This window comes from Nesoenas mayeri (assembly GCF_963082525.1).
Source record: "Nesoenas mayeri genome assembly, chromosome: 5".
In the NCBI taxonomy this organism is placed as follows: domain Eukaryota; kingdom Metazoa; phylum Chordata; class Aves; order Columbiformes; family Columbidae; genus Nesoenas; species Nesoenas mayeri.
In genome coordinates this window covers 23,365,277-23,386,930 of record NC_137548.1, presented here as the reverse complement: position 1 = coordinate 23,386,930, position 21,654 = coordinate 23,365,277, and the positions used below count along the sequence as shown (strand labels likewise).

Below are 21,654 nucleotides of genomic sequence, written 5' to 3'. Positions count from 1 at the left end.
GAGGCTGCAATGCACAACCCTGCTGAGTCACTGGAAGGAGGTGTATGGTCTGTCTAGTGAGAGCGTTTGACATGGTTAATCCGTAGAATGAAACTACTACAGTCCTACAAATTGAAAATATATTTTATTCCTGTTGCAGATATTAATAGACTTGACGTTTTTGAAGTCTGTGTGAGGGCAGAGTGCTTTATTGGGAATTGGAGCAAAGCAAGCTATTGTGGGTCAATACTGTCCTCTGCTGGGAGGAACCATGGCTTTGTGCCGCGGCTCTAAATGGGAATTAACAGTTGGATTATCTTTCACTCTGATGTAGGGCGTTTTCCATTTGCAACAGGAAGATCTGATGCTGTGCTGGCTGCACTGGGGAATTCTCCTTTAATGCTTAGCAAAACCTGGAAATTCTTTGCTTGCTACAAATGTGTTGAATTGTGCTTTCATTTATTTTTCATCCTGAGGTCTCCTACTTTAGAAGCTTATCCCTCATTCTCTTCATCATTTGCCTTTTAATATTTACTTCAGATTGACTTCTATGACTTTCCTGTCCTATTTGTAGAATTAGCAATGCATATCTCCTTTCCATTCTCTTTTCACAGTGAATTGCTGGCAAATCATCCTGCAAGCATTTTGAAAGCAGAAATCAAATTTGTGTGTGTGTGTATGTTATATGGAAAAGACACAAAGTATTTAAAAATGATAACTCAGAAGAAATCGGTGTCTTCATTAGTGTCACAGAACATGAATTCAATCAAAATAGTGCTAGTTGCAGAAAAGCTTTTGCTGGCTGTATGTGTCAATTCTGGGTTCAGGAAGTGAAGAAGGTGGTTGAGAAAAGGTACAGGTTATAAGTTTTTCAGCTCTGTACCTTCTCCAGTCCCTGCCTCTGTGAGGATGTCATTGGGCAGAGAAGACTCTCTTTGCAAGGAATTAATTCTGTATCTGTGAGAAAGAGAAGGGCAGGAAGTCTGGACTCCTGAGCAAGCCAGACATGCTCAGGTGTGCTCACTTGCTTGGGACTCTTCTCTTGGCTAATTTCTATCCATGTAGTGCCATATGAGACCAGGGTTCTGGTCCTTAATCTGGTGAGGGTAAGAGCCCAGACACTGAATATGTACAGACTTTTGTGTGTTAAAACAGAGAGCTTAAGTTTTTTGAAGCAAGAGTAAGCTATGCAGATATCTCCATAGCCAGTTTGTGCCTGTACTGTTCTAAGATTTTTTGATCAGAGAAATATTAAGTCTTGGTTGTGGTTTTGTGGTTGCTTTGTTTTTTGGATTTTTTTTTGTTGTTGTTTTAGCTCTTTAGAGGCTATGGGGCAATCACCAATTGTTCACAGCAATTTCCTTACATTTTTTTGTACCTCTCTCCTACTAGTTAAGTGGGCTTATAGGAATAATAGAGAAATGACAGTGGCAGTACAGAGTTCCCTGCTGTGGCAAGCAGAGATGGACATGGAGGTTACACTTTGTTATGTATTTTGTATGAGATTTATGCAAATACAACAGCATGATACCAGACACACACTGTATTTTATGTACAAAAGCTTTTACAGCAGAGTGGGCCTGTGGTAGATTTAATTGTTCTCACTGTCCTTCAGTTAAATGTTCTCTTCTGCCTGCTTTATCTGATCTATAGTCATTGCAAAGTACCCGTTGCTGTCATTTCTACACACACTCTTGGTTCTGCTCTCTCCCTCTGTAATCATGTCAGACTGTTGCATAGTCTTCATTCTGCTCTCCACTGCCTTTTGGGAGAAGTTTATCTCCCATGACTGAAAGTAATTGGGGTATTTGTACTGTATGCAGGATTGATGTATGATATTTTTACTTGTGTCTGGCAGGTTGTTTATAAGAATAACGACATTCGTCTGGAACTGTCTCGCTTGGCACGGATTGGTGATACTAAGATGAAGATCTATGGGGAAGTTAAATTTGTATGTGAGAATGTGGCTACACTGGATCCCATCAGCTTTGAGACACCTGAGGCTTATATTAGTCTGCCTAAATGGAATACCAAAAGGATGGGCTCCATCTCATTTGATTTCCGAACCACTGAGCCCAATGGACTGATCCTTTTCACTCATGGCAAGCCTCAAGAGAGGAAAGATGTCAGGAGCCAGAAAAATACAAAGGTAGACTTCTTTGCAGTTGAGCTTCTAGATGGGAACCTCTACTTGCTGCTAGACATGGGCTCTGGGACCATTAAAGTCAAAGCCACTCAGAAGAAAGCCAATGATGGAGAGTGGTATCATGTGGACATTCAACGAGATGGAAGATCAGGTAGAGTGACGACTTCTCCTTGAGCAGATTCATCATTCAGCCATAGAACTGGGGTTGTGTATTGGTTCTCAGAACCTTCAAAAACTGCTATATATGAGTCACCTTTTTAGAAAAACTTAGTGTCACTCCAGTGATATTTATCCAGCAAAGCAAAGGTATAAATGGCTATGTTTTCATTAAATATGTTTAGTGTGAACTTCTGAAAACACATCACAGAGGCACTGTATTAACATTTTATTCACAATCTTCAGGTATTTGGACCTATCTTTGCAATTGCATACATAATTATAATGATAACTTTTTTGGCCATGCTATAATGTTTAAGATCTTTCAGAACCATTATTATTTCATTGTTAGTTTGAGAAATTCTCACTGATCTACTTTGGGCTTCTGTTCAAAAAGGAATTTAGTAGAAACAGAATGAGGACTTATTGTTGTGACCTAATATTATTGTTTTCTCCTGGGTCTTGTGTCTTTATAAAGAACAGGGGTTTTGGATCTTGTCATGAGGAAAAGAAAATTAATTGGTACAACCAGTGACAAAATTATGGTGATAAATCAGTATTTTCATCCCTTTCTGTTTCCTTTAGCATCTTGCAGTTTTCAGTTTGATTTTTTTACTCTCACTTGAATGCCAAATTCTAGTATAAATATCTGAGTAAGCATTCAGTGAATGTTCTTTTGTCCTTGCAGCTTCTCATTTTCAAAAATGTTTTAGTTTATTTCTACACAAATTACCAAGAGGTATTTTGTTTGTTGTATGAGTATGTTGTACATACTCATGATGTACTCTGATATAGTGGAAGGAAGAAAAATAATCAAATACTGTAGCTTCATCTTGAGAATATGTGAACAATTATACTTGAATTCTTACTGAGCTGTTGGGATCTCAAAGCCTGACCATGTGTCCTTTCAAAGGGAATTTTGCTTACATTTGCAAGAGGATTTGAGATTTGTCTGATGATCTCCAGATGATAGCATTAGGTCCCTAATGTTATGTTTCCAGTTGCTGAATGCCCTTGGTAGAGAGAATGCAGTGCTAGAATTTGCTTCCCTGGAGTTTTCAAAAGAGCTGACTTTTAGATACCACACAGGGCCTAGCTGTTTGAACAGGCCTCTGCCTGAAGCTAGTTTTTTCTTTGAGTAAGGAGTTTCTTTGTGTTCGGTATGGTGCTCTACTAGGGCTTAATATGTGTGGTTATATATTGCTGTCTCCTAAAGACATCGATTTTATAACATTTGATAAAGGAAGCCATAAATAAACAAATGGAGCTTTGATTTCTTTAGAATTGCTAAAATTTAATTAACTTCCAAGGATAAACTCAATTAGTTGCATTCAGTGCTGCCTTCAGTTTTGCTTGCTCACTTGGGGACTGTCTGGTGCCTGGAGAAGCAGCTGCAGGAGGAGAAACACAAATGGCACTAAGCTCTTTGCTAAGAAAGTTTGTGAAAACCCAGGAAGACGGGGACACGTTCATATGAACTTGAAGGGTGTGACAGATGGCATTGCTGCTTAGTAGATGAGACTGTAGGGCTGACATGTTTGCTGCTCGGCAGGGAGGTGGGTGATGTCCCGTACAGTGATTAGAAATAACAGATTTTGAATTAAAAGTATTTTGCTCAACAAGAATGAACAGTTTTGTACATTCTTGTATTCCTCTGTCTTTCCATCTTTCTTTCATTTTCTGCTGATGACACGTACTGGGTTAATGGTCCTTTTGACTGATGTCTCCCTAGATAACCAGGATTCTGGCATTGATTTCTTCACAATGTACCTTTAGCAAGCATAAACCAGTCTTCTCCAGTGGTATTTTGGTAGGTGTGAGAAGAAAGTTCAGGATCCCTTCCTGTTTAGTGCTTGGCTTTTCTCCCACATGCAAACCAGAGAATGGATATACCTTGAGGACTTTTTTGTTTTTTTTTAATGTAGATATCTGTCACCTTGAAACTAAACTGAAATAATGAATCTACTTAATGTGGACCACAAAATAGCCTTTTGAGTTCAATGAGCTACTGATCTGAAGGTTCTAATTCCTATTACTAGAGCAGTAAAGCCTTCATTAGGTTTCATCTGTCTCCTTCTTCTTCCCAAAATTCATTTGAAAATTCAGGCTCCGCTGAGCTTAGTAAAACAGACTAAAAATCCAAATATTTACTACAGCAAGGTACTAAGGTGGGAGTGCAAATGGTGGGAAGCATGGCAGTCATGCTCAAATAACCTCTGGCACCTCTTGTCCCCTTAGGGTTTGTGTCTGCTTTGGTCTGTGTTGGCTGCCAGAGCAACAAAAGCTGTTTCTCTCTGTGCTCTGACAGAAGCTGACAGTGTGGACGTGGATGCCTACTGTCCTGTAACCTTTGTGTCCTTAGGGAAAGCCCTTACAAAGTGTCCACAAAACCTGTCACAGCTTCTAGCTGAGGAACACTGAGAACATTACACAAGAAAATGTTTTCAGGTGGTCATCAGCTACAAAGCACACATGTTGTCCCACCCACTCAGACACTAAAAAATCTGACCAGAAGGTTTGGTCTACAGTTGCATCACTGCCCTGTTTTGTGTTCCAGCTCTACCCCTCAGTAACAGGGGATTTTTGGTCTGTTCTTTAGCCCTGCATGAAGCCCTGCAAGAAGGATTGGAAAGGAGATGCTTAGATGTTTCTCAAGATGGGATTTGGTATACCTAAACATCATTGCAAACATGGAATTTTGGGGGAAAACAAACAAACAAAACAACAAAACTCCCCAAAATAAACACCAACCTCTTGTGGCTGCTCCTTCATTGGGATAATTCAGAACTTCCTCATCTCAGCAGCTTGATTTTAAAATGCTGCACACCTGAGCTAGTAGATTTCCTTACACGAATAGTTGCAGGGTACAAAACATGAGCAGAAAGCTTATGCTGCTGTCTAGCCTATTTCCTTGTGTTGTTTCATGCTCTTTCTTCAGGTTTATACTCCTTGGGATCCAGTATTTCTTCTCTTTTGGGGAGTTTCTTGAACTTTGTGGCTTTTGCAGGTGATGTTTATTTTCTCTGTAGTAGCAGCTGTCTGGAGCTCAGCCCTCCAGTATTTTGTTTTTTCCTAGCTTTTTGAGCAATATGTAGTCCACATGCTGCTTTTGAGGAGTAGCAGTGGAGATACTGGAAGGGAGGCTGTGATCCTGTGGCTCCATGACACGCTGCCTTTTACAACTGTAGGTGTGCTGTCACATTTTCTCTTTTCTTACTTTGTAAAAGGGAAAACATCTGCAGTGCTGCAGCTTGTTTTTACAAAATGATTCATCAAATAACCCTGGTTCTCTTTGAGCCTTTAATTTGTAATGCCTCTTGCTTTTGGCACTCTGCTGCCTCTGACATTATTCCTAAATCGTTACTGAACAGCGCACACATGAAATACCTTGTCTCTGTGTTATACGTTCTGTTCTCTAAGAAGACACCTATTACAGCTGAAGAAAGAGCATGTGTACATGGCTGCGCTTTCTCACAGAGACGCAAAATAGAGTCAACTCTATTAACTAAACTATTCCACCTTATCGTAGGGATGTATGATAAAAATGCAGTGATGTGGAATTAATCTTAAAGCTTGGGTAGTTGTCACAGAGGACAGACTATCTTAATGACATTGCAATTGGATGCAATGATTTGTAGGTAGGGACAGTGAATTGCTGATTTTTAGCTGAGCATCTGGTGGGTAGATGTCTGCATCATGAAAGCTGCTGAATGCTCTTCTGAAGAGTCACTTTCCTTCTCTGCACCCGTTTCATGTGTTCTGATTATATTTCTGTATTATATGTTCTGATTATTTTATGTACTCAGATGGTTTCTTGAAATATATAGGGATGGTCTCAGTTCAGTATACCTACATCTTGCTTGGAGTATATGGAAGCTACTACAGTTTTAATAACAACTGCTGTTCCGAGATAACCCGTATCTTTATCTCAGTTTTCCTATTTGTAAAATGGAAGTCCTAATACTTAACTTTCTTTGTAGTACCATACAATAATTCTTTTACAAGAGACCTCTGGAGTTTTCCAGTCCAAATTCTGCTGAAATTCATATTTTCTTCAGGGCTGTGTTCAGTTTTCTTTGAATAGCTTCAAAGATGGTGATTCCATAACCTTTCTGAATTTTCTGTTCCAATGTTTGACCACCTTTATGGTGAGAAATGTTCCTTTCTGTAGAGTTGGCATTTCCCTTGCTGCAACTGTGATCACTGTCTCTGGTTGCTGCGAGTGCACACTGCTGACTCATGTTCAGATGGTTGTCTACCATATCACCAGGTCCTTTTCTGCAGAGTTACTTCTTAGCCTGGTTGGTCTGCAGCCTGTACTTACATATGAAGTTATTCTGTTGGTCCTTTTCTTCACCTTGTAAAAGTTTCTTTGAATGATGACGCTGTCCTTCTTCCAGTGCATCAGCCATTCTCCTTAATTTGATGTCATCTACAAACCTGATGAGGGGCTATTTAGTCCCATCATCCAAGTCCAGCTTTGGAGGTACTGATGACGTGTTTTCTGTAAAAGCTATGTAGTGTGAATTAATTCTCTTAAATTTATCCTTTTCCTCTTTAGTCCTGATACCATCAAACTCCTATATGTTCTCAGTAAGTCTTTGCTTTGCTGGATGAATACCATTAAATAATGCTAAGTTTTTATTTATTATTATTTAGCCATTGTATTGTTATGCTTGTGATGTTACAGTGCAAGCTGGGATACAGACACATGATGATCCAGTCACTTAATGGAAGCACTTATGGCCTGTTGTTGTAGAGGAGGGGGAGCTGTGTGGGAGACACTGATTCTGTTAAGAGTGCATTCGGGCAGGGAAGAATCTTCACTATCCTGCACTAAAACTTAACCCTCAATCTGTTATTGGAAAAAAATTAGCTAGACTGAGGCTGTAAGTGAAAGTGTTGATTGATATCTCCTTATTCTCCTCATTTAGGTACTATATCAGTGAACAGCAGACGCACCCCATTTACTGCTAGTGGGGAGAGTGAAATCCTAGATCTGGAAGGCGACATGTACCTGGGTGGGCTGCTTGAGAACCGAGCAGGACTCATCCTTCCTACAGAGCTCTGGACAGCAATGCTGAACTACGGCTACGTTGGCTGTATCCGGGACTTGTTCATTGATGGACGAAGCAAGAACATCCGGCAGCTGGCAGAGGCACAGAATGCAGCAGGAGTCAAGTCCTCCTGCTCCCGCCTCAGCACAAAGCAATGCGACAGCTACCCCTGCAAGAACAACGCCGTCTGCAAGGATGGCTGGAACCGCTTCATTTGTGACTGCACTGGCACTGGCTACTGGGGCAGAACATGTGAGCGAGGTAAGCTGAGTTTTCTGGCCTCACTTAAACAGAGCTGAAGGTGTGGAGGAGAACTAGAACAAAACCCAGTGTTTCTGTGAGACTTTCCCCACCCTTGTTGGTCTTCCCTGATGCTAAGTTCCAGTCCCCACACTAGTAAAACTTACTTCTCTGATGGTTTCCTTCCAGTCCTTTCCACTTTCATTTAACGAGCTTACCATTTTCATCTGCTATGTCACTCCCTAAGCCTTCTGAACTCCTTCTCTTCAGGTTCCAGAGTTTTTCTGGCTGAATATAGTTTCTCCTCTAAGTTAGAAAATGCTGCTGCATATGAGAAGTCTCAGGCAAATTACTGGAAGCAGTACCGAGTATGGACTTGCTTGGGACAAATGATTTATCCCAGTTCTGTCTAGTCTTCGTCTTTTTCACGTGGTAGGATTTCTTCGGGTACTTATGGGTAAAACCAGCTAATGAAATAGTGTTAACAGCAACATGTGTCCAAGTTCACCTCTGATAAGGCAAATCTGTAGGAGATGGTGGGCGATTCTTTGCATCTTATTCTTACTCTTTCTCATGGGTGATTTAAAGACATCTGATTGGAATATGAAGCACAAGTAATGTTGGCACAGGCGGGTAAAACGTGTGTGTTCTAGGCTACATGGAAAGGAATTAGCTAATGTAAGATCTTTCAGCTATACATTTCTCAGATGCCGAATGGTTCTATTATTTTTTGCTGTCCTTTTGCTACCTTCAGAATGAGGTAGGTGAGTAATTAGCAAAACCAAAAAAAAAAGATGGGGCTAAGGTCACTTAGAAAAGAAAGTACTCCCTCAAAGGTGTTTTCTTGTATTGAAACCAATCTTCTGTTAATATCTGGCCATGAGCACTACAGTCTGGCTGAACTGCACTCACAGTACACCCAAGAATTAACTACAAACTATCAGCAGAGTCCTAGGGCTTTCTGCCTCTTCTTTCTATGACTTTATTTGGTACTACAGCCTAATGGTTGTAGCATGTGTCTTAGGATTGGAAATCTGGATATTTTTGAGCTTCTGCCATAAATATTTTAGAAACTCCTTTCCCATTCAGTGTCCCCCATGCATTTTTTAATATTGTTTGTAGTACCATACCAGTTAGGAAGAAGAATGTGAAAGTTAAGAACTGTGCTTGAAATATTAGACAGACTGGAGATTTGCAATTCATTCACTCTCCAGAGGATTTTCTACTTTGTGAAAAGTTTTTGTTGATGACCAGAATTCTTCCTATAGACAGGATGGGGTTTTTATGTTTTACGGCACAACATCTATCATCATTCATAAAGCTTCTCACAGCCACCAATTTGTAGCATGCTGCCCTAGTCAGCAATAGTAGTTAATTGCCAGTGGTCCTTAAAACAGATGAAGCATCAACGCTGCCATCCATGCTGTGAGGATATGGGTGAAAATTAAGATTTATGGAAACTGGCTATTCCAGTACCATCTCGGTAGTCATCTCTTATAGACTACATTGGATTGGAAGATTCTGGAAAACATCAGAGGTTTTCTTGACCACAGCCTTGCGAATTGTTTTGGACAATTGTTGTGTGATTAGAATTTGGAGAGACATGATAAAAAGAAGTGCTACAATAAATACATTGTTCCCCCCAAAAAATTGCAGTTATGCTTGCCCTTGGTGTTTATTTAGTATTAGGAGTGACCAGCTCTGTGATTCACGATTTTCTGGACTCTGTCTCATGTCCATCTTTGGGATCTAGCTCTCAGAAGAGAATCCGAAGCTAACCAATGACATAAACGATTAATCTCATGTACCTTTAAATGTATAGGGTGTTGCTTTTTACTCCTTTTATTATCAGTGAAAATAAATCAGCAGGTTAAGGGCATGTAAGCATTTCAGTTTAGGGGAAATGAATCTTAAGTCTGGCCTGAGATCCATAACTTGGTGATGCTCCAGCCAGCACCAATGAAAATAAGATAGATACATGTATGAATGCATCTCTACTAGGCTGGGAACCTGAGGTCCTAATAAATGTGTGTTACAATCAGAGCATATTTAACGTTAAAAAAACAATGATGTTGTAGTTCAGGACCATGTAAAAGATGTATGCAGAGGTCCTAAGCCTGAGAAACTAATTTTGTCTATAACTACAAAACGTAGACCCCTTACTGGTTTAGGCCCAGTATCTGGCAAAATGTTTCTTTCATGCCTGAGGTTCTCTGGAACACAAGAAGCAGCTCACAGGGAATAAATGTTTTTGGACTGAATACATGAAAGAAGTTGTGCAGGTTGAACTGTGTTTGACTCCACAACATTTAGTGTGGTGTTACACAGCAGCCTCATACTGCTCTGATACAACTACTTGATATCAGACAACTGCTCTGGTGCCCAGTGGTTTAATCTCCATGAACAAAAGTATTTCAGGCTAGAAATGATATTTTTCATTCTCATGGTCAGACAGCCAAGGATTAGTGCAAGTCCTGGCTGAGGAGAAAACCTGAGATGGAGACTGGGAAGGGAATTCAAGTGAGAGATGCTGCTATGCCACAGTGGCACTTCTGTATTGTGACTACTGAGCAGCCCCAGGACTCGGGGCGGTAGGGGGGAAGGTTCGGCATGCTGGTGGTTAAGGGGAGGAATGAAGAAGGAGCAGGCTAGCTCTTCTGTAAGAGACAGCTACTGACCCACTTCTCCAGTCTGCCAAATGTTACCTGAGAAGGGCTGTCTCATTTTATTCAGTCATTGGACTTCAGTCCTGTTAAAAGAGATGGGTGTAACTCTTGTGAGGAGTTTGCAGCTCAAGATTTAGGGTAAAGGGTTAAGAGGTAGGGGAGCCTAGAATAAAGAATCTTCTGTGCCTGTTGGCTACCAGGAAAATCACTCTTTATCACAAAGCAAAGCACATACTTAACATTTAGTTAAAGCACTGAAAATACAAAAGATGTATGTACAACTCCAGGGAGAGAAGCAGATGATTCATTTATTGCTGATGGTAAAGTCTATCTCCCACTTTCTGGTTATAACATTTCTACATTTATAATGCTGTATTTCTTATATATTTTATACTGTGCCATATGAAGGACTGTTATACATCTAAAAGGGACTTGAAAAGGACATTGATTGTGTCATATTTAAAGAAGAGGTTCGGGTTCCTTTTATTCATGGTGAAACAATACAAATATGTGGTATTCAGTATGTCACATATATCTAAAGCCTTTAGGATGTTATCCTGTCAGTGAATTAACACCTCTGTATATTCAGCAAGTTACACTAGATGCAACATAGACTTTAGTTTCAGTGATTTGCTCACACAGGACTTCTGTGCAGATGGAGAAAGCTTGTTATGGCTGCAGTTTGATAAGGCACAGAACAGAGAACCGCTGCCAAGGCCTCAAACTCATTCTTACAATTCCAGTTTCTAATCGGTCATTCAATATTGGCAGTAATATAAGCAGACAAAGGTGTTTTTGATCTTAAAGTGTGATAGATTCTAAGAGTAATATAGTCCCTCCTTGGGGTAATTGAAATTATGTAGAAGGGAATGAGGTGAGATATGGCAAAGATCTGCTCATGTCTAAGGTGCTCCTTATCCAAGGGTGGTCAATGTCAAGGAACTGAAAGTGCTGGTAGATTGCTCTGTTTTTTTCAGTAATGATGTTTTTCCTGTACTCACCTCTTTGTGAACTACCTAGGAAAGAATATTCTTGGGAGACAAATCCTGAAGACTTCTATTAGGTATACTTGCATTCAAGTTCTTGCTCTAGAGTGAATGAACATCACTGTTTGACCCTCAGAAAGGCTGACACAAAGCACTTACATAAGACTCCCTTCAGTCTTCATAAAATTCGCTTGATCTGCTTGTGAGTTTGTCTTTCTCTCCAGTTCTCCAGCCAGTGGCAGGTGGCAGAGAAGGGAGAGGAGATGAAAGTGCAGTGGAATTCATGGACCAGAAGTTATTTATTTTCTTGAATCCTTGAGCTTCCCATTCTCTGTCATCTTTCCATAATGCTTCTCTGTTACCCAGTCTAACTCAGTGTGGCAGTCTTGGGAATCATATGTAGGAAGAGCCTCTTTGAATCACTGTTAAAATTTAGGAGTTGCTATAAATATGGCAGCTTGTCAATGATTTTCTGAAACCTTAGAGATTCTCCAGTAGCTGTTGGAAGAGAACGGTGGTGCGGCTGTCTACCAAGCTAGGAAATAAGACTCTGCTGGCTTTGCAAGTGGCATGAACTCAAATAATATTCTGACCTCTTTGTTTTGATGCTTCAGATAAGTATTCTAAGATTTTAAAAATTAGAGGCCTTGCAATGAGGATCTGTGGTAAATGATTGAGTTCCTTGTACAGTCAGTGGAGGGAGTTTGTTGCTTCTCAGAAGAAATGCAAAGCAATGGTGTGATCTGCTTGCCTTCTTTTGTTGATTTGCATGTCTCTTTTTATTGATTATGTGGAGATTTTGATCAGATAATACAGTATGGCTCTATCCCAGAAGGTAACTGTCTATGCTGCAAAGGAATTGATAGTGCCAAACTGCCAAGGCTACCAGACTGACAAAAAAGAGGATGTCTTGTTTAGGGTGGGGTCATAAAGTGAAGAAAATGGAAAACAAACTAATAGACAGAACACAGTTCCTCCTACAAGTGTAGCTCTAAGACCCTTGTAATGTGGTAACAATCTTCTCGCCTCCGCTACTCCCTAAGCTTTCCTGTATTCCTGTGATATCTGATTAGAGTATGTACAGTGGAGAGTAAGATTTAATCATGCTGGAAAGACTCGTAAGCTGAAAGGCATTTTTGGGTCTCTCTGAAATGAATGAGAGTCATGGTGAGGTTGAATTTGTGATTGAAGTTGTGGTCTTGGTTTGTGGTGTGTCAGGCATTAGGAAAAAAAGAAACACCAAAAATGTGGAGCTTGTAGTCTCGGTGGTATTTAGCCATTCTTACGTCCTTGGCTTTTAGAAAGAATAGGAATATCAGAGAACAGTAGCTGCAGTACAGCCTTTACATTCTAGAGTACTTTGTTCCAACAGGTATGTCTTTTTGCTAGTTAGTTTGCAATAAAGGTTATAAAATGTCTGAAAGCCCAAATGCTTTCTGGTCATCAGACACAGGGCAGGCTTTGGGAGGACTCATGGATAGGATCCTCCAATGCAATACGTAGCACATTTTCTCCTGTGGTATGTGAAATACCTTCTCATACTGAACCCAGTAAAAATTAGGCTGAGTTGCAAGTCTTGATAGCAAGAAGGGCTGGAGGGCTGTTACAGACAAGCTGGGGGGTGGGAAGGGTGAGTTGGTACAGCTACTGTGAAGGATCTTTAGTGTTTTTTAGGTACTTAATGTCTTCTGTACCCTTTGGTTTCTAATTTGTTAATATTTGATGTCAATTGTGGCATCAGGTCACTGCAACCCCCAGTTAATTGCACTTAAAGTGTTAGAGGTGGGATCTGGCTCACAGATGATGTGCTCTTTTGCCATAGACAACAAACCGTCTCTTCATAACCCATGGAGTTTTTTGAAAAGTACCCCGAAGCCATGGCAGTAAACAAGCAGGAGGAGGGGAATGTGTGTTGTATTACCATTAGGTGTTTTCTGTAGCTTCAGTGAAAATGCCAGGGGCTTGAAAAGGTGCATGAAGTCTGTTCTGCTGCTTTCCTTCTACTGTAACACTGTGAGGGGGACTGCAGAGGGCAAAAGCCCAGGAAGGTTACAAAACAAAAAACAACTAAAAATCTGATTGTTTTAGGCCAAGGAAAAACAAATATTATTGATCGTTCACTTTTTAATGCTTTCTTTCTCCTACTTAATTGCCTTGATCGGATTTTTTTTTTTTCTTTTTATTAAGAGGTATATACTTATAAGATTAGGACATGCAGGGTTTTCTTTGAAACTACTGGCCAGTTAAGGATGAAGTAAAAGGCACGGAGGTTTAGATTTCAAAGCTCTGAAGTTAATTGCTGAGAACCGGACATAGCCTGAGTCTTTTCCAGGTAAGAAAAACCAAGTCTTGTTCCTGCCCTTTCCTTTGCTAAGCTGCACCCAGTGTTCCTTGCAGCAGGACAGAGACATCGCACTCCAGTTCTCTTTCCGAGGGCTGGAACGAGTGTCACTTCCTTTTTGGGTTTGCTCACAGATGCTCACACAATTAACACCCTGAGCAAACCAGGATTTTTCTGTGTTTTGTAGCATACTATTTGTGAACAGCAATGTACCTGCTGTTGGCAATGAGGATGTTGAGCATAGGGCTGCACATTTTATTATCTGCCAAGTACCTTTATGGCAATGTTTGCTAGGAATGGTTTAATGACAACACACATCTGCCCATTATGTAGGAAATAAACAGAGATGTTGTAAACTTACTGGTAATAAGAAATGGTACAAAATCATTTACTGCATAGTTTAAGTGCTGCATACTTTTCTATCTCAAGCACAGGTAGCAGCATAGATTTCCTTTTTATTTTATTGAAGATGTTTGGTGATGATTACATATTTGAAGGTTTGTTTAAAAAAACCCTCAAATGTGTTGATACTTTTTGGACTGTCCAGACCTTCTCAGTCTGCAGTGTAATGCTAGATAACTGCTGAGAACAGGTTTTCTTATAGAACTGATGGTTCCCAGAGGTGGTGGACATATTGGGAGAAAGGCCTTTGTTACAGTCTTTTGATGCTTTTAATCCCTGCTGCATGTTGAATATTCAAAGACTTTAGGAAAGTCAAAACATCAGAATAATTTTTATGATTTCATGAGATAAAGTGAAAGATGTTAGAAATCAGAAGGTCTCTGCTAGAGCTCACCTGTTCATTGGCTTACTACTACCAGATAGGTCCCTATTGTGCAATTCCCAAAAATGCCTCCAAGCTGCCGAAAAAAACATTCCATCTGAATTTGGAAAAAAGAGTTCATGCACTCCCTTCACACCCATTTTGATACGTTCTTCACAAAAATGTTATAGAAAAGTCTTCATTGAACATTATCTGAGACGTGTTAGCTTTTGCTAAGGGCATTTGTGTGAGAAGTTTGTTTTCTCACTTGCCATCTGTTCGTTTGTAACATCTGTGGCTGCCCCAAGCATCCACTACTGTGCTATGTCCTGTACACAATTCTTCTGCTCAAGAAGTCTGTCTTGGCCTTTCTGTGCTTAGCTCCCTCCTATTTCATCCTAACGACTGTCAGAGTAGAAAGCTACTGTTTGGTTCCATAAGTGCTAGATTATTCTACTGTGTGAGGCTTTTATGTATTCTTCCTCTCTGTGTCCTTTCCTTGCCTTCCATGGGGTAACTTCTGTTCTAACATCCAAACAATTCCCAGGATTCTCATGAGATGCTGTGCTAGCTCCGGTAAGGACAGTGCAGCCAAGGTGGAACTTGGAAGAGAAGCAATATGAAGTAACACCTTTGGAGTCTCTCAGTTCTGTGAATTTATATTGTGATCCTGTCCACTCATCATAACTTTATATCCATAGATGTATTTATTCAGACAAAAGCCACTCTCAGTACATGTTGTTTCCAGGACAAGTGATGGTATTTGTTGCCTTATAATGCCTTTGTGATATCCTCAGTACAGAAGAGAGTGCAGTTAATTCTGCAGTCAGGGTGATTATGTCTGTTTGGGAAAAGATAATTTTGTGGTCTTTAGGCTGCTGAACTTTAACTTCGAAGAGTCTCATTGATATGATAATGTCCATTAGCATCTGCTGAGCAGCTGGAAAATCTGAAACTGTATAAACATCAACTGAATCACTCTCCTATATTTTATAATGACAGTGGTATGGTTTTTTTTTAATGTGCTGTTCTTTCCTGTTTCTTTATCCTGTCTCCATCATCATGTGCTCTTCTTATTTAAGGCCACTCCTGCCTTCCATGCTGTTTGTGAATTTGTTAGTAATCCAGGTGCTCTTTATCTCATCTGAATACGCTAATTGGTGCCACAGAATAAGATAATTTCTGCTGTTTTTCTCTAAACTTCTGTGTTTCTGTTTAGTGCTGAGTGTGTATCCCACAAGGTATTCCCAGTTGAAGAAATACAATTATCCAAAAATATTAGATTTTGTGCTACTGTCAGCTCCTGTAAAGCTAACAAAGAAGATGTTGATGGATAGATCAGGAAGAACATTTGGTTAATGCTTTTTAGCAACTTATACTTTTGTTAGTATATGCCTTTTCTACAGGACTAATATTGTAGTAGTGTATATATTTATCTGCTCAGTTAGAAACATCAGCTCAGACCAATGGCTTCTCCGTAATGCAAGCCAGAAAATACATCCCATCTGTAAGGCAAGGCAGCACAATGCTGCTCAAGTAACTCTCAGATTAAAGGACAGCTTGTCATAGCAGGTCAGATTTGCCAGAATCACACTGCATCAGGAGAAGGTAGGGTTTACTAAAACTTGAATCATCTGAAGAGATAAGTCACCATGCAGCAAGGAAATAGTTTTTCACCTTCTCATCCTAGCTGTTCCAGGTAACTCCCGGCAAGACATATAACGGCATGTCATTTACGTGATCCATAATGGGCTTGCTTACTTTGAGCATGCACCATGTCTGTTGTGATTTGTCAGGTAGCTAGAAATGATCACACCGGGTGCAAGAGTCCCGTCAGACTATATAGTATCTTTGAGTCTCTTATTGCTCAATGACTGATCTCGCTCCCTGTGGCTTCGTACCCCTCTTCCTTTCCATATGCTCAAATCAGACTTTGTGTTTCTGCTGAGACTACTAATTGTCCCTGCAATTAATGGGAATATCTTGATGGAAGTGGCCAGGATAAAATGTATTCATCTATCATGAAAAATTATTTCCAGTATTTAAAATTCCTATATAGACCTTAGAGATGTTATCTGTGAAATTAGCTTTCTCTATCTCTCCGCTTTGCCCATTTGAAGCTGTCAAGCTGAAAGGCAGGCACTGGCACAGTGCATTTTCTGTCTCATTTCTTCTTCTCTATTCATCTCAGGGGGACAGGAAAGACTTGGCATTCATGATGCTCCTTTAATTGACTCTCTCTATGTGGAGATAGGCAGTCATCCCTTGGACACTTTGATCGATTGGGTGAGGCTATTATGTGATATGGAAAGGAAATGCAAAAGCACAACGATCACCACAAGTGTGGAAGGGCCCTGTTTGGTGGTTTATATTGGCTCACTCAGATCTCCTTGATTTGTCTGCTTTGCCTCATGTCGTTAATATACAGAATGGCTCATAGGGTGGTCCTGCTCAATCCCCCTGACTAGGTACCAGACTGCAAGGTATAGCTCTCCAGAGGGAAACCACTCTCACTCACTCTGCTAAAGGGTCTGAGAATGCATAAGGGAAAGATAATTTTCATCATCTTTATCTGCTTCCTTACCAACACCCTCATTATTTTCAGGGTAGTTGCGAATGAGGAGGTTAAACTTGGTAGATAAGGTGCAGAAGAGGGAAAGTGTATCCTCGTAAATCAAATCTTAATACAAGTTTCAGGATGACTTCCTGCTTTTTGATGATTATCAGTGGTGAGTAGACAGATGGTTAAAACCTAAAAATCAGGAGATACCCATGCCATTAATGCAAAAGTCATCCCACTGAAGAGACACAGAAGCAGGGAGGATGTAGAAGAAAAGTAACCTCATAGTAAGGGCTGTTGGTCTCATGATGCTTCCATTTTATATGGCTTGCAGCTGTTGACTTCTGAAGTTCTGCCTGTTAAGACAAGATCCTCTTGTGGTCAGCCTGGGCCCTTTGGGTAGGGAATTTTCTACCATCCTAATCTTGTCTTCTTGTGAACAACTTAGCGTTTTTCCATTTCAGAACAAGGAAAAATTGTAATCCTTCATGTAGTGATACCACTAAAGGGAGCAGAAGGATGGGGATGGTTGGAGGGGATTACTGTTGGATACTGTTTGTCTCAAAGCACCAGAGTTTAGGATTCAAACGTAGTCACGTTGAATCAGATTGTTAAGTGTGATTGCCCCAGTATCCACAGGCACCATTTCAAACTGCTGAGAAAAGAAAAATATGGTATTTTAAATAGTGAATTTCTATCCACTGTCTTTCATTAAGTGAGTAAAAACGGAAAAATGACAATTCAGCCCTCAGCTGAAAAGCGTGTTAGATTGGCAGCTCTGGAAGTCCTAGGCTTGTGCTCAGAATGAGAAATATATACAGAGTAGCTATCCTTTATATACCTTATTCATCTCTTGGAGGAGTATTTGCATTAGAGATTAAAAGGTGCGTCAGTCTTCCCGACCTTGGTCTTTGGTAGAGCTGCGAAGTAGAGTGGTGAAAGGGGGAACTCTTTTTCTGCAGCTCTGATTTCCTCTCTGTTGCTTGTGTGACTGCTGAAGACAAGACATGAGGCAGCTTAGTGCAGCCAGGCCAGTGAGCAGACCAAGAGGTTTTGAGGTGAGTAGAACAAAATGAAGTTTATGCCGCTCATATCATCTGCCATGTCAGGAGAAGATTGCCCCCTAAGCAAGCGATCGGCAAAAGCCACGTGCTTGCTAAATATAATAGTGAGAAGGAAGCAAGAATACAGAAGAAAAACCCTCAAACATTTAGTAGGTTTTTTGTGTTTGTTTTTGTTTCTTTTAATATATCTGTCATTAATATTTGTGACTGAAGAGAAAAATAACATCAAAGGAGAGGTTCTTGACATATTAAGAAATTTCAAAAGATCCAGAGTTATTACACTACTGTCAGTGTACAGAATCTGGTTCCTAGATGTGGAAGCCTGACATTTCTTTGCATAGTCAAGAAAACATTCAAGTTTTCACTGCTTTGTTACCATCTTCCCAATGAAGTTATCTTCTGTTACAGTCTGGCTTTTTGATGTAAACTCCAAAAGTCACTGCTACCCCATTTCTGCTGGTCAGCCCTAATGTCCAAAATAGACTTTATCCTACATTTGCATTTGATTGTTCTTTCCTCTTGGAGGACTGACCAGTGCTGAATTTTAGCCTTTCCCGCCCTGTCAGGTGTTATTGGGGGATGATTTAGCACTACAGTTGAGGTGCTTGATTCAAAGCTGTGTTTTCAATAATTCCAGATTTTCTGCTTGTTGAACACAGGGTTGGTGAGCTGAGAATGTGGATGAAGTAAGGCACAGGTAATAGCTGGCAGTTCACTTTGTACTGGTCCCAGTCGCACGCTGGGAGCACCACTGTGAAGTGAAGGAGCTGCCATCAGCCCCCTTGGTAAAGGGGCTGGAGATGGCCCAGAGTTCTGTGGGATGGAGGTTCACTCCTGTCCCAGTCTGTCATCCTGCTTTTTCCTGAAGCTGCATCACAGTTCTGTATCTTGTTCAAATGCTTGTATGCCATTCCCCTAAGCCTGCCAGATTTCTTCTGCCACCTCACTTTCCAGTCCAATCAAATTTCACTTTCCTATCTGGTACAGAAGCATCAGGAATGTCCTGAAAGATTTCTTGGGATGTGGGAAAGGGGAACAAGGGAAGGAATGAATAAAGCTGTGTCAAACAAAAGGCTGATATTTTTTTCTTGTTTCATTTCATAACCTGCAACCTTTTCAGGTAAAGCAATTAGGCAAAACAAAAAGGATTAGAGTGAAGAGAAACAGAAATCATTTATCATGCTATTTTTAAATGACTCACTTTGGTTTTGCTTTATATTTTAATGTTTTATTTAAAGTCAAAGGCACTTGGGCTGCTCTAAAAAAAAAAAAATCAAAATATAAAGGAACACCACAAATAGCCATGTTGAAGAGTAATGAATCCAGCAGACAGAAGGACTTGTGTCCAAATAAAAAAGGCAGAAAAGTGTAGGCTGGAATTGATATTGACTGTGCGATGTGCACAGTGCTAATGGACCTGCAAAAGAAACAAGAACATTGCAGCCATAAAGTGAAAACCTGGTCTGCTGTGAATACAGATGAGAGTGGGAAAGACAATGCTTTTATGTGACTGCTTTTGCACATGTGGCCTCTTGAACTAAGCTACTTATAAAGTCAGAGTGACAGGATGTAGATCAGCAATCAGCATCCTTATTTAGCCATTTCTCTGCAGGTTGGTTTATACTGCTGTGATTTCTTTTGTCTTTTTCTGCTGGCTGGTGACTATTTGCTGAGCCCATCATTCCCTTTTACACTGTTATGGGTGGGTTTGTGTGTTTTTTTTGGTGAGGTTTTTTTGGTTTTTTTTTTTTTTTTTTTTTTTTTTTTTTATTTGAGAGAGAGAGAGAAAAGTCATGAAAGTTAAAATGCTCGTCATTGCCTTGCCCCTGTGTGTGTGTATGTGAGTGTTGCCTACAGTTCATACCCTTGTCTGTGTCACCAGCAAAGTCTCAGTCAGTAAGTCCTCCAGGAGAAGCAGCTTTAAAACAGCTGCCACATCCCTTCTGCTGAGAGTTGTTTCTTCTCAGACACCCCATCGCTCAGATTAGGAAGGGGTACTGGCCTGTATCCTCTAGATCAATGTGCTCCATCAAAGCATTGATCAACAAGATCCAATTAAAACAGAGTAGCACCTATAACTTTCTTCTCCCTTGAAAGGGAGTATTCTGTGGGGCACAGAAGAGATTGTTCATGCCAAGAGCTGTAACTCAGCATCTGTTTTGGTGCCTGCAGGTGGCTGTGTGTTTTCTCCTGCTTCAGCATTGCTCCTGGGTTATACACTTCAGCAACTCCCTGGTGAAGGCTGCCTAGGGAGGGCGTCAGGGCAGGAAGGAGGACCACCTTGATAAAACTAGGAGTGGAGATATGGCCATCCTGGTATTATACTTGTTTGCATTTGGGACTGAAATATGCTTAGTTCTGAGGTGAGACAGATGTATTCAGGCAATGAACTGTAACCTGTCTGACACTGTTGTTTTGACCATCTTTGCACATTGGCAATGGAGTTTGTTCAATTCTTTGCCATAGTGATGTGGGGCCTGCCAAATATCACAGTATTGCCCCTCTGCCTGTAGAAGCCAGAGATGGGGGATTGGGTGAAGTTTTGTACCTTTGCATGCAGACAGCAATGGGTGAGCCTTCAGACTTACAAAGAACAGGCAAGGTCATAGCTGAGTGAAAGCCAATAAGTTGCTGACTTCTCTACGTGTCTTCAGGCTATCAGAATAAGCTAAATAAACCCATGCTAAACTGTTTGTAAGGATGCAAAGGGATAATTCTATGTAAACAAGTGCCATTTTTGCATATATGCAAAGTATTTTCAAAAAGAGATAGATATAATTATCATTTTACATTTTGGGTAATACAGCAATTAAGTTACCTACAATAAGATTCAAGATTACAAAAGTAATTAGCCACAGACATGGGCTGAAGGTGTTGCATTTACTTTGCTGAGATGTAAATGTATGAATCTATGATATCAGATAAATTAGTCATTAGACTTTTGGGTCACTAAGGTACTTCTTCCACCTTGAAAAAGCTATCTGATGTCTCTAAAATAAATTTGCAGATCTCTACAGACATGGTGACATAGTCCTGGGATATTTGATTAGCAGTTCCTAGAGATAAATACTTATATACTGTGATAGCACAGAGATAATTCATATCAGAGCCTGAGTTCCTTCATCATCATCTTCTCTCCTGTTTTCCCACTCAGAAGAGCACTGATGAATCGCTTTGGCCTTTCAGCCACGCAGTAATGAGAACTTGATTACCGTACAGCTCCCCACGGGTCAGCCTCTCTCTTATCCAGCGTTGCGCTCACTCAACTATCATTCCCTGTGTGCCTGGCCAGAATCCAGGGGACTCCAACTCATATGTGGAGGAAGATAGTAAAGATACGCTTGTAAGACAAAACTGAAGTTGTACAAGCTAGAACTTAAGGAACAAATGAACATTAATGAAATGTTATCTGACAGCAAGGGAGGAAAGAAGGAAAGACAGTGATTTTCCCTGGACCAGGGTAGAAGCGCAATGAATGCTGTTACTTGGAAATCTTTGCAAAGCCACCTCATGGGTGCTGTTCAGTAAGTGTGTTGCAGTATTTTGGGCACAGAGCACCATGCAGTACTGTGTGCACCGTCCTGTGTGCTCTGTGGGACCATCTACTGGCTACTCCAGTGACAGTTCCTGCAGGTGACCTCTGTGAGCACGGGCACTGCTGGGCTTGTAAGGAAATTTGCTCAGGGCTTCTCACAA

At 40.5% G+C, this 21,654-nt stretch overlaps 1 protein-coding gene across 4 annotated transcripts in view; it reads left to right on the top strand.

Annotated features, from left to right (window-relative positions):
• The window catches only part of NRXN3 (neurexin 3), a gene marked incomplete at both ends in the record, with an annotated part of 967,932 nt that overhangs the window by 261,502 nt on the left and 684,776 nt on the right, over positions 1 to 21,654 (top strand). For all 4 annotated transcript variants that reach the window (XM_080345007.1, XM_080345009.1, XM_080345010.1 and 1 more), the window contains 2 exons: positions 1,838 to 2,276; positions 7,216 to 7,599. In XM_080345007.1, coding sequence (XP_080201133.1) covers positions 1,838 to 2,276; positions 7,216 to 7,599 — 823 coding nt within the window. The remainder of the gene's footprint in view (positions 1 to 1,837; positions 2,277 to 7,215; positions 7,600 to 21,654) is intronic.